The sequence below is a fragment of the Physella acuta genome, unplaced genomic scaffold (genome assembly GCF_028476545.2).
Source record: "Physella acuta isolate Inbredline_101_S28 unplaced genomic scaffold, ASM2847654v3 ptg000531l, whole genome shotgun sequence".
Taxonomy (NCBI): Eukaryota; Metazoa; Mollusca; class Gastropoda; family Physidae; genus Physella; species Physella acuta.
In genome coordinates, this window is record NW_026732050.1 from 405,001 (window position 1) to 418,681 (window position 13,681).

The window sequence follows — 13,681 nt, forward strand, 5'->3', positions numbered from 1 at the left end:
TTAGCTCGGAAATATCCATTTGTAAATATTCAGTTGTTTCCATTTGAAAATATTCAGTTGTATTCATTAGTAACTATACATTTTTTATCCATTTGTAACCTTTTGGTTCAAAATTTTATAATCTTTTAGCTATAACCATAAGTGAGCTATTTATTGTGAACATATTTAACATGTCTAAGTCTATTTAGGTAAAAAAAATTAGGTTTGTTTTGGAGGGGAATTTCCATAATGTTGTCATAGAAACAGCTAGTAGCCATGTCTCCATTGTTTCGCTATGGTTACGGTCCTCACCAACTCAGCCATCTTTGCTGTTATTTTGCTCACAGTTTAACTTCGACACGGTGATCAAGTCAGCGTACAGAACCGCGGGGGTGGAGGTCAGCGACACCCAGGTGGTAGGGGTCACTGACACCGGCTACCTGGATAGACTGGTCAGTAAACTGGAGGACACTGAGATCAGGTGGGTACCTACGTTAGGCGGCTTTTGTTTGTACATGTGCCGGTAGACGTCCGCTAGTACTTAACTGCATGACAGGTGGGTGCTCATCATCTTGTAATTCGGACTTTGGCCGGTCATTCTTAGACAGTCCGCGTACTGGCTAGCCAAAGTCCAAAATCAAGAAAACTTTTGGGCTTTTTCCGTATACACACACACACACAAACACACACATACACACACATATATGTATATATCATATACATAGTATATATATATATATATATATATATATATATATATATTGCATATAAATACTACATATATTCGCACCCTATATTAGCTGTGACTATTGTGGGTGGGTTTATTTCCAGAACTCTCCAGAACGCGGTGGTCTTTCACCACATTTTGACCAACATCCCGGTTTTGACCACCACCATAAAGCATGCGGTCATCCAAATTCTCTCCAACAAGGTGACGTCACAGAGTTTTTATTTTATTTAAAAAGGTTACAAAATTGTGTTTATGTCTTCATGTCAACGCACAATATCTGCACTTGAACAAGAAGTACTTTGTACATTTAGCTTAAAAAATAATTTATTTTATAGTTTTTATTTGGAGTAAATACATACATACAAAAATACATACAGAAATAAATATATGTAGACTTAAATACATACACTCATAAATGCATACAGACATTAGACATACAGGCATATATACTGACAGACATAAATGCATACAAACATAAATACATACATAAAAGCATACAAGTTACTCAAGAGGGTGGGGGGGGGGGGGTGGTAAGATGTAAGAAAATTGACCTAAACTTGAGCAGAAATGACCAGAACATGAGCTAGGTTTAACCAAAATGGCCGGACCAGAATTCTGTAATTAGATTCCTACTCGTGAATTTTTATCTTTTAACCGAGGTCGTGAATATTTTATCTTTTAACCCAGGCCGTGAATATTTTATCTTTTGACTCAGGGCGTGGCCAACACGTCACGTGATTTTCAGTGTTTTGAGGAGACCGTCCACTACCTCTCGGACTCGGCCCTCAAGCTATTTGAGTTTACCAAGCTGAACCCTGACCCTAGGCCAAAGGTGAGTTGTAGCACTGCTAGGTCAAAGGTTAGTTAGACAATGGTTGAGGTCACCAAGCTGAACCCTGACCCTAGGCCAAAGGTGAGTTGTAGCACTGCTAGGTCAAAGGTTAGTTAGACAATGGTTGAGGTCACCAAGCTGAACCCTGACCCTAGGCCAATGGTGAGTTGTAGCACTGCTAGGTCAAAGGTTGTTTAGACAATGGTTGAGGTCACCAAGCTGAACCCTGACCCTAGGCCAAAGGTAAGTTGTAGCACTGCTAGGTCAAAGGTTGTTTAGACAATGGTTGAGGTCACCAAGCTGAACCCTGACCCTAGGCCAAAGGTAAGTTGTAGCACTGCTAGGTCAAAGGTTGTTTAGACAATGGTTGAGGTCACCAAGCTGAACCCTGACCCTAGGCCAAAGGTAAGTTGTAGCACTGCTAGGTCAAAGGTTGTTTAGACAATGGTTGAGGTCACCAAGCTGAACCCTGACCCTAGGCCAAAGGTAAGTTGTAGCACTGCTAGGTCAAAGGTTGTTTAGACAATGGTTGAGGTCACCAAGCTGAACCCTGACCCTAGGCCAAAGGTAAGTTGTAGCACTGCTAGGTCAAAGGTTATTTAGACAATGGTTGAGGTCACCAAGCTGAACCCTGACCCTAGGCCAAAGGTAAGTTGTAGCACTGCTAGGTCAAAGGTTGTTTAGACAATGGTTGAGGTCACCAAGCTGAACCCTGACCCTAGGCCAAAGGTAAGTTGTAGCACTGCTAGGTCAAAGGTTATTTAGACAATGGTTGAGGTCACCAAGCTGAACCCTGACCCTAGGCCAAAGGTAAGTTGTAGCACTGCTAGGTCAAAGGTTATTTAGACAATGGTTGATGTCACCAACCTGAAGCCTGACCCTAGGCCAAAGGTAAGTTGTAGCACTGCTAGGTCAAAGGTTATTTAGACAATGGTTGATGTCACCAACCTGAACCCTGACCCTAGGCCAAAGGTGAGCTCTAGCACTGCTAGGTCAAAGGTTATTTAGACAATGGTTGAGGTCACCAAGCTGAACCCTGACCCTAGGCCAAAGGTGAGTTGTAGCACTGCTAGGTCAAAGGTTATTTAGACAATGGTTGAGGTCACCAAGCTGAACCCTGACCCAAGGCCAAAGGTGAGTTGTAGTACTGCTAGGTCAAAGGTTATTTAGACAATGGTTGAGGTCACCAAGCTGAACCCTGACCCTAGGCCAAAGGTGAGCTTTAGCACTGCTAGGTCAAAGGTTATTTAGACAATGGCTTAGTTCACCAAAGTGAACCCTGACCTAAGGCTAAAGTTGCTCTCCTAGACAAATAGAACCAACTTGCCCATACTTGTTAATTAGTTGTTAGATGACAGTCTAAAGCATGGACTAACTTGACATGCTTTCCACTACCAGCTCAAGCAGATGGCTAAAGTCTTGCTGGATAACTTTGTTACTTTTATCGGAGAGAAAAACTTACATAACCAGACAAAGACGGCGCTACATAGGAAGGTAAACAATTATAACATACCGGTTGTGGTCAACTAAAAGGATAGAATTCACAATATTAGCAAATGTCAAGATATATATATATATATATATATATATATATATATATATATATATATATATATATATATATATATATATATATATATATATATATATATATATATATATATATATAATCAATAACAACGTCTAATTGTTGATCTAACATGGATTCTGGATATAAATTAGGTTGACATTTTTAAAAAAGATACAGTTCTATAAAAGACGTATAATAAATCAACAGTGTGCTTTAGAATCACTGCGGGCAGATAAATCCATCTTGATTGATCGAACTTTTTGTTTAGATACAGGCGATCAAACTGGTTATTGGCGGGGATGAGCCCCCAATGACAACAGCTGCGGTCAATTCGTTATACAAAAACGTAAGTACACTTGTATACATACATTCACAGCTACGCACTTTGATGTTATTGTGTGAAACATAACTAAACAACATTTATAGCAGCAATAACAATATTAGCTACACTACACGAGCGGCGCCGGGTGCTCAGTTTAGTCATTGAATGTAGCAGCCCACCGTATGCCTGGTGTAAGCACCATAGTGGAGCCCAGGGCGCTTCTGGTTATAAATTTGCAGGGCGCCCTTGTGGCAATTTGACCATTCATTTAGACATTACGTCCACCCTTTACACGAACTTCAAACTTAAGGACATACGCTGAGATGGTAGCTGGAGAACCCGGGGTGTCAACCACACACAGCCGTCAGGGCGTCGACCCTTCGATAAATGTTTAAATAACAGAAACTTTCTCTGGGGTGTACTCAACAACTCTAGAAGTTTTATGGTGATTGGACTAATGGTGCAATAATGTGTAAAAGACAGACAGATAAAAAAAACAGACAAACATTCATTTGTATTTACCTAGAACATGTTTCAACAATTATAACCTCCAACAATGAAATCTTTTGAGAGCTTATTGTAACGTATTCAAGTGACACCTCTCAGCGACAAAGTGCTCTAACAGTTGGGCTATTTACAGGTGGACGTTGTGCCAGGCGAGTACTTGAGGAACAAGAGGAACTTGAGGCAGGCCCTCGACAACAGGCTCAGGAAGCGGCTCATGCAGAAGCCGCACGAGTCTCCGATGTAGGTTTGGTCAGCTAAGGCAATGTCTAGGCTACGTCAGTGTCGGTAACATACACAATCAGTGTCGGTAACATACTCAGTGTCGGTAACATACACCCTCAGTGTCGGTAACATACACCCTCAGTGTCTGTAACACCCCCAGTGTCGGTAACATACACCCTCAGTGTCGGTAACATACACCCTCAGTGTCGGTAACATACACCCTCAGTGTCGGTAACATACACAATCAGTGTCGGTAACATACACAATCAGTGTCGGTAAAATACACACTCAGTGTCGGTAACATACACCCATAGTGTCGGTAACATACACCCATAGTGTCGGTACGTACACCCATAGTGTCGGTAACATACACCCTCAATGTCGGTAACATACACACTCAGTGTTGGTAACATACACCCATAGTGTCGGTAATATACACCCTCAGTGTCGGTAACATACACCCTCAGTGTCGGTAACATACACCCTCAGTGTCGGCAGTCTGTGTACACCCTCAATGTCTGCACTATACACCCACATGATCGGCACTATACACCATTCGACTCGGCACTATGCATCATAGTGTAAAACACTATACACAATTCGTAGAAAGCACCATACACAATCACTTATTCTACCCCACACCATTAATACTTCAACATTTACCATTAACCTTACCACCATACTCCAACCATCGTCTGTTTATATCGCCGAATAGCGAATTTAACGCTAATGAGCGCCATATAAAAATATCGTGTTCAGCCTTCTAGAATGTAAATCTAAATATTAGCCTCTCCTCCCCTCCTCACCTTCGCACAGTCTTTCTTCTAATTTAAAACACCCCTCTCATACTGTGAGTGTTCACCATTTATTGAAGCATTAAAGCTTTAAGGCTGGGTTTAAAAAAAAAAAACTAGCCATAGGTGGTGTCTTAAAACTTTTATTAACAAATAATTAACTTACTTTCTCACAGGGACGGGAAGAATCCAATGAAAGCGGAAGCCGTCTTTGATTCGAAGAGAAACGTGATTTGTAAGTAAAAACACTTGAATGTACCTAAAGATTTCTCATATAATTAATTTCTTATTAGAATTTCAGGTAATGTACATTTTCTTACATAATACAGATAATTGTTATCTAGAGCAGTGGTTCTTAACATTTTTGAGGTACCTAGTTTCATGTGGGCAAATCCTTGTTATGAGTTCTATCGTCCGCACTGACAAAATGTAAATGTTTCAATCCTAACACTGTGTCGTGTCAATGTTTCAATCCTAACATTGTGTCGTGTCAATGTTTCATGTGTCGTGTCAATGTTTCAATCCTAACACTGTGTCGTGTCAATGTTTCATGTGTCGTGTCAATGTTTCAACCCTAATTGAACGTTTACATTTCCCACCTAGATGTTTCCCCTGGACTGATATCAACACCATTCTACGAAGAAAAAGTACCCAAGTGAGTAACACACAAATTATATTAACAATAAAAGATCAATACACACACCATCTAATTTAAAAATACTCAACTGTTTATATGTAAGTATGGACGTGTGAGTATGTGTGGCCGTCTAAACAAAAATGAAAACAGAAAATTGTTGCTTAGACACCAAAATCTCACAATGTAGGTGTAGCACTGGCAGAAATTCGTGCTACACTTTTGTAGAGAGAACATGTGAAGCGGTGTACGTCATAAATAGCGTGTTTGTCGTCAGTTACATACAACATGGTTGTGGGTGGTTTTGTGGGTGGCTTTGTGGGTGGTTTTGTGGGTGGTTATGTGGGTGGTTTTGTGGGTGGTTTTGTGGATGGTTTGTGGGTGGTTTTGTGGGTGGTTTGTGGGTGGTTTTATGGGTGGTTATATTCATGATTTGTATAATCTGAGGATAAAAGAGCTTCCTCCTCACCGTTCAACACGGCATCTCTCTTTAATATTTAGCTGAGCCAGCAATTCCAACATAGTGTTCACCTCTTCTCATACATTTTTTGTCAGTTTTACGTTTTAGCTGTCTTATAAACTGTTCAATTCATTCTTTAAAAATAGTTTAAAAATACAAGTGAGCTATTGTCATAACACTTAATAATACATGTAATAATGATTGTATATAATTGTTTAATTCTGTTGAATGTGTTTTAAGTATTGTCAACTATGCCAAGATTGGGTCGTTGATAGCCACTGCCATAGTCTCCATGTTTGATGCTGAAGGTAGGTGAGGTGAGGGGTTGATGGAAGGGGTGGACAAGGTATTGGTGGGTGGACGGTGGATGGGTTGATGGAAGGGGTGGACAAGGTATTGGTGGGTGGACGGTGGATGGGTTGATGGAAGGGGTGGACAAGGTGTGGGTGGGTGGACGGTGGGTGGGTTGATTATAGCAAGGTGGATGGGTGGACAGTGGGTGGGTTAGTGGACAGTGGATGGGTTGATGGAAGGGGTGGACAAGGTGTGGGTGGATAGTGGATGGGTGGACAGTGGGTGGGTGGACAGTGGATGGGTTGATAATAGCAAGGTGGATGGGTGGACAATGGGTGGGTGGACGGTGGATGGTTGGATAATAGCAAGGTGGATGGGTGGACAGTGGGTGGGTTTGTGGACAGTGGATGGGTTGATGGAAGGGGTGGACAAGGTGTGGGTGGATAGTGGATGGGTGGACAGTGGGTGGGTGGACAGTGGATGGGTTGATAATAGCAAGGTGGATGGGTGGACAGTGGGTGGGTTTGTGGACAGTGGATGGGTTGATGGAAGGGGTGGACAAGGTGTGGGTGGATAGTGGATGGGTGGACAGTGGGTGGGTGGACAGTGGATGGGTTGATAATAGCAAGGTGGATGGGTGGACAGTGGGTGGGTGGACGGTGGATGGGTTGATAATAGCAAGGTGGATGGGTGGACAATGGGTGGGTGGACAGTGGATAGTTGGATAATAGCAAGGTGGATGGGTGGACAATGGGTGGGTGGACGGTGGATGGTTGGATAATAGCAAGGTGGATTGCCGGACAGTGGGTGGACAGTATGTAGATAGTGGGTGGACAGTATGTAGATAGTGGGTGGACAGTTGAAGGACAGTTAGGTATAAGAATGGGGGCGTTAGTGGGCGTCAGGGTATGTGGGTGAATGGGGGAGTGGATGTAAACATGAGTGGATGGGTAAATAAGTGGTTGGATGTCGAAAGTACGAGGGGCGGACAGACTTTTTTTTCGACCTTTTTATTGGAGAGAAATTAAGGCGTAGCCGATGAGTTAAAGTGTGAGAGAGTTTTTTGGTGTTATCAAGGTCAAGGTAAGACCGATGAATTGATCTCTTCCCTAAACCCTGTCTCACCTGATCCACAGGACGGAGCTATGACAGCCAGGGCCGAGCCGTCGCGTGGGTTCACCCAGAGGACGTAAGGAAGTTTGAGATGCAGAAAGTCTGCTACAGTTATGTTTTTACCAGGATGCTGAGTCCTGATGCTGATTGGCGCATTTCAGTAATTAGAATCGTTGTTGTTTTGGTTGTTATATAGAATCCTGTCACACACACACACATAGACATATATATGTACACTAGCCGACCCGCGGCGTTTCATACGCCGCCATTTAGTTGTTTTTCTACTTTTCAGCAATTCATAATTTGTGAATTCGACAGTACTAATTCTGCCACTGAAAATATATTTGCTTTAAAACACTAAAACCCTCCTTTCCTCCACCCCCCCCCCCCCCTCCCTCCTCGTGAAAGCAGCCTCCTCTTAGTTACCTCCCCTAAGTTTAAAATAGTTTCAAACTAAATTATCTGCCCCTAATAGCGTCACTAAACCCATCTCTACGCTTGTAAACATTTTGCGTGAACCACAGCTCACCAGACCATGTGGGTATGGGGGGGGGGGGGCGTTTATAGAAATATGCCTATAGAGGAAGGGAGGGGACTGCTAGGCGCGCTTACAGCTTGTTTTCTAGCGTCTCCCAGAAGAAAATTATTTATATATATATATATATATATATATATATATATATATATATATATATATATATATATATATATATATATATATTTATATATATATATATATATATATATATATATATATATATATATATATATATAACGGCATTTATTCTCTATCAAAGGGTAGCAATATAGTTGAGGTAGAAAGAATTTTGCATGGAAGCTCATCACTTCAAGTAACATTTTGGTAAGTCTCTACCAAGCATTACTTGACATATTACATGGAAGGTAGCATTTTTATGATGACACATGACACATGCTGGTGATGTCAACTTTATGATGACACATGACATATGCTGGTGATGTCAACTTTATGGTGACACATACTGGTAATATCACCATGATCAATGGTGTAAAGTTGATTTCAATCATATTAATAGGGGTATACCATCATGTTTGCTCATGCCGAGTTATACTTTCAAATTTGAAACTTTTTCTTTACATTTTCTACAGGGCGTATTTGCAGTTGCTAAAAGAAATGGACGACGGCAAAATCATGATTAAAAATCTGACTATTGAGCAAATCTTTTATTTATTATTCGCTCAGGTAACTCATAAAGCTGTCACACATTTGAAATCAAATAAATCTTTTAATGCTAAATTATTAACACACAGATGCTAAATTAAATGTTATCATTTCATTGTTCAATTTCACATATAAAAAAACACGATATAATTATTGAAATATAAAACTAAAAAAAATAAAAGTACGCTTTCATTTTTTTCGCATAACGTTGAAATCAAATTTAATAGGTCTGTATACAGCCTACATTCTCCCCCTGTAATTTTATATAAATACACATTTAATGGTCCCGTTTTCATCGTGTAGTTATTTTAGATTAATTATTGACAATCAAATTTTACATTAAGAAGGTCCCACACTTGTTTCAATGTGCATGTAAGTACCGGTGTTTGTGGATTAGTAAATTCCACTTTCATTTAACAGATTGTCGTCTGTAAATTTGTAAAATCCACATTTATTTCACAGAACTTCTGTCGTCTGTAAATTTGAAAAATCCACATTTATTTCACAGAACTTCTGTCGTCTGTAAATTTGTAAAATCCACATTTATTTCACAGAACTTCTGTCGTCTGTAAATTTGTAAAATCCACATTTATTTCACAGAACTTCTGTCGTCTGTAAATTTGTAAAATCCACATTTATTTCACAGAACTTCTGCCGTCTGTAAATTTGTAAAATCCACATTTATTTCACAGAACTTCTGTCGTCTGTAAATTTGTAAAATCCACATTTATTTCACAGAACTTCTGTCGTCTAAAGGTCAGTAACATTGACGGCAAGTCCTACGCTCAACTGAGGTAACATCAGTCGGTCGTGTGCTGCGGGGTCGGGGAAAATCCGCGGGGGGGGGGGGGGGAGTGGAGTTGGAAGTTTAAATCATCATTTGCACAAATGATGGTATTTTAAAGATTAATGTGTATTTTACTTACAGCAAATAAAACTTATAAAAACACTTATCTTATATACAGTTTATGTATGTATGTATGTATATATATATATATATATATATATATATATATATATATATATATATATAGATATATAGATATATATATATATATATATATATATATATATATATATATATATATATATATATATATATAAAGCAACAAAGTTAATGTTGATACTAATCAATACTATTTGTTTACATTCCCACATCTATTTTTAAATCTAGGGTGAACGGAATCTTACGACAAACGAGCTCATTTCAAAATGCATGCATTCAGTTGTAGTGAAGGCGCCTACATGTCCGACTATGCAAACTGCGGCTAGGATGAGCATCAGAGAGGGGGGGGGGTGTCTCCATAAATGACGTCTCACCTGAAGAAACTCGAAGTGGTCCCGAACTGTGATGTAGAATGTAGTTTGGACTTTTTTAACGTTAAAATAAATTTCACTAGTTGCTGTTGTAATCTTTAAGGATGTGGGATGTTTAGCAGATAGTGAATACATTTGGTCACGATTATTTGGGGGTTCAAACATTGTTACCTTATTTCTAGTCTCTAAAGGAAATAAAAAATATATTATGGACAATAGAGTGCTGTCTATTTTTCTATTGTATTTGAAACGTGATACAAGAATGAAGACGTAATATTGTGTGATGTTGACTTTTGTACCAGAATGAAGACGCAATGTTGTTGTGTGATATTGAATGTTGTACCAGAATGAAGATGTAATGCTGTGTGATGTTGAATGTTGTACCAGAATGTAGTAAGTGTTGAATGTACCAGAATGAAGACGCAATGCTGCCATGCGCTATTCGGCTTAATTAAACAGCTCAACTGACATGGAACATGACAAAATAATTTAACAAAACAAAACAAAATACAACACTAAGAAACCAAAGTATGTTTTCAGATGATGTTAGTTCTCCTGTAACGAAAAACTTTGTTTCAGTGTACTAGAGTTTGTTCTGTTGTCTGTAGAATGTTTTCAGATGATGTTAGTTCTCCTGTAACGAAAAACTATGCTTCAGTGTACTAGAGTTTGTTCTGTTGTCTGTAGAATGTTTTCAGATGATGTTAGTTCTCCTTTAACGAAAAACTATGCTTCAGTGTACTAGAGTTTGTTCTGTTGTCTGTAGAATGTTTTCAGATGATGTTAGTTCTCCTGTAACGAAAAACTATGCTTCAGTGTACTAGAGTTTGTTCTGTTGTCTGTAGAATGTTTTCAGATGATGTTAGTTCTCCTGTAACGAAAAACTTTGCTTCAGTGTACTAGAGTTTGTTCTGTTGTCTGTAGAATGTTTTCAGATGATGTTAGTTCTCCTGTAACGAAAAACTTTGCTTCAGTGTACTAGAGTTTGTTCTGGGTTATACTAATAACCCACATTTATGGGTTACATTCATAAGGGGGAGAGGTTGGTTCAGACCTTTCTGATTTCGACTAAGCTCAATTAATAACTTTATAAAGGAAACACATTTTTCAAAATTTTAAACTGGTTTTAGTGTTAAAGAATAGCGTTATTTTAGGTAGTGGGCGACATTCTTTACTGTAATCAGTTTTAAAAGGACAGACAGACAGACAGACAGACAGACAGACAGACAGACAGACAGACAGACAGACAGACAGACAGACAGACAGACAGACAGACAGACAGACAGACAGACAGACAGACAGACAGACAGAGACAGACAGACAGACAGACAGACAGACAGACAGACAGACAGACAGACAGACAGACAGACAGACAGACAGACAGACAGACAGACAGACAGACAGACAGACAGACAGACAGACAGACAGACAGACAGACAGACAGACAGACAGACAGACAGACAGACAGACAGACAGACAGACAGACAGACAGACAGACAGACAGACAGACAGACAGACAGACAGACAGACAGACAGACAGACAGACAGACAGACAGACAGACAGACAGACAGACAGACAGACAGACAGACAGACAGACAGACAGACAGACAGACAGATGATCCGACTTATGACTAACCCCAAACTTGGCCCTGGTTTAATTGCATGAGATATCAGCTGACAAGACGTGACTCACGCCTGTAGGACCCAGACGGCTTAACCTCGACTTGTTGAAGTGACATGTCTCTTGTATCTCTAGGGACCCCGCCCAACGTCTGGTGATGCCTCACGTGGTGGAGGGCCGTGTCAAAACTTTGATAAGATGCTGGTGTGTGAAGTAGTTCAACTATTGACAGACCCAGGGGAGGTGACTCTCTTGTCACAGCCAAGAGCTCTTGGAGTTACAGATAGATCCAAACATTTGCAATCCTACAGTCTGTAGTCTAAACATTTGCTTTGTGCTGTATTAAAATGTTTCAGTGAAAGTAGAACAAAATGAAGGGCCCGGTACTTAAATTTATTAATCGATTGTAAACGGCAATGTCTATTTACAATACACAAGGTACTCTAGTTTTGGACTAGCCCAACAATTGTACAATACACAGGGTACTCTAGTTGTGGACTAGCCCAACAATTGTACAATACACAGAGTACTCTAGGTTAGGACTAGCCCAACAATTGTACAATACACAGGGTAAACTATTTTTGGACTAGCCCAACAATTGTACAATACACAGGGTAAACTAGTTTTGGACTAGCCCAACAATTCTACAATACACAGGGTAAACTATTTTTGGACAAGCCTAACATTAGCTTCATGTTCCACATGTTGTATTTGTAATTTGTTATTGTTAGAGTTTTAAAACATATTTCGTGCTAACAGCATCATTGAAACAACTATACATCTACAGATCCAATTAGTCACTGTCATTGTTGGCGTCTAAAGGTGATATCCAGTAATGTCTCCCCATTTTCCCAAACTTTTTGGTGTCAATCGGCGTCTTCTCATTCCTTGTGAGGTTGACCTGTAGTACGATCTATACACTTACCACATTATCTTTTCTACCTGTGGTCTTCTTGTTATTCTTGCTGTGTCATCAATTCTTTCGTTAGCCCAGCATTCATATACCCAGCACAGAAAGCGCACAATCACGCTTCAAATTGTGCGGTTAGGTTCGTAACTCGAAACGTTGTTCGTAATCAGAGACGTGACCAATGTAAGGTAAGCCCCTGATGTAACCTCGAGACATCTCCATTAAGATATGAGCGAGAGAAAATGTGTGGGGACGGACATGTTGACATGTTGTGCCTTAAGGCACCGGGACTTGAAGCGTAGATCGGGTCAAGAGGGGCGGGACCCGCAAAGCTAGGCGGGAACCCGATATTATCGTCACGAGTTGGGGGAGCTTTAAATCTAAGTTGCTGCTGATTAAAATAAAAACGGCATCTTCAAGTAAATAGAGCCTTGGGTTTTTTTTTTTCTTTTTTTTTTTGAAAAATTATTTTTTCTTTGAAACAAATATATAGGCCTTTCACAAAAATTGGTAAAATATGTAACTAAACATTTAAAACTAAATTGAAACTAAAAGCAAATGTTGTTAAACTGTACATATTTTGATATTGCTTTTTACTTTCTCGTATATACGAAGTATAGAGAAAGTATTGTAATCGTGCAAAAAAAAAAATCGAGATTTTTACAAATCTCGACGTTTTACACCTCACTGATACGGAAAAACATAATTTTGCAATCTTGTCCGTATGTCTGTGTGTCTGTGTGTCTGTCTGTCTGTCCGTGTGTAAACACGATAACTTGAGTACCGTTACAGCTAGGTTGATGAAATTTCATATATAAGTATTTTATCAAAATCGTAGATTCGTATCAACTTTCGAGCGATTTCCGATAACCGGAAGTGGTACTTTTCCTACTTTGAATTTTTCAAAAGCCTATAACTTGAGTACTATTTCAGATAGATAAATGAAATTTCACATGTAAGTAAAAGATCTAATTCTCTACCTTCTGTTAAATTTTGAGTAATTTCCGTTGACTGGAAGTAGTACTTTACGCTACTTCCGATTTCTCAAAAAACTAATGTAAATTTTAAAAGTACTAATAATATTGTGCACTATTATGCGCTTTTTTATTTAGCGTTCACTTGGTGTGCAATTAATTTGTCTACGAGATTTTATTCTATTTTTAAAACTTTAAGT

At 39.4% G+C, this 13,681-nt stretch overlaps 1 protein-coding gene across 1 annotated transcript in view; it reads left to right on the top strand.

Moving 5' to 3' along the window:
* Positions 1-10,180, top strand: part of LOC131945209 (neprilysin-2-like) — a 20,484-nt gene extending 10,304 nt beyond the window's left edge. The window contains exons 8-22 of the mRNA XM_059306237.1: positions 1-21; positions 327-460; positions 811-910; positions 1,425-1,541; positions 2,940-3,035; positions 3,380-3,457; positions 4,074-4,180; positions 5,133-5,191; positions 5,560-5,611; positions 6,291-6,358; positions 7,481-7,617; positions 8,255-8,319; positions 8,586-8,679; positions 9,397-9,452; positions 9,833-10,180. The exon at positions 1-21 is cut by the window's left edge and continues 84 nt beyond it. Of these exons, the coding sequence (XP_059162220.1) occupies positions 1-21; positions 327-460; positions 811-910; positions 1,425-1,541; positions 2,940-3,035; positions 3,380-3,457; positions 4,074-4,180; positions 5,133-5,191; positions 5,560-5,611; positions 6,291-6,358; positions 7,481-7,617; positions 8,255-8,319; positions 8,586-8,679; positions 9,397-9,452; positions 9,833-9,890 (1,242 nt within the window). The 3' untranslated portion in view covers positions 9,891-10,180. The remainder of the gene's footprint in view (positions 22-326; positions 461-810; positions 911-1,424; positions 1,542-2,939; positions 3,036-3,379; positions 3,458-4,073; positions 4,181-5,132; positions 5,192-5,559; positions 5,612-6,290; positions 6,359-7,480; positions 7,618-8,254; positions 8,320-8,585; positions 8,680-9,396; positions 9,453-9,832) is intronic.
* The last annotated feature ends 3,501 nt before the right edge of the window (positions 10,181-13,681 follow it).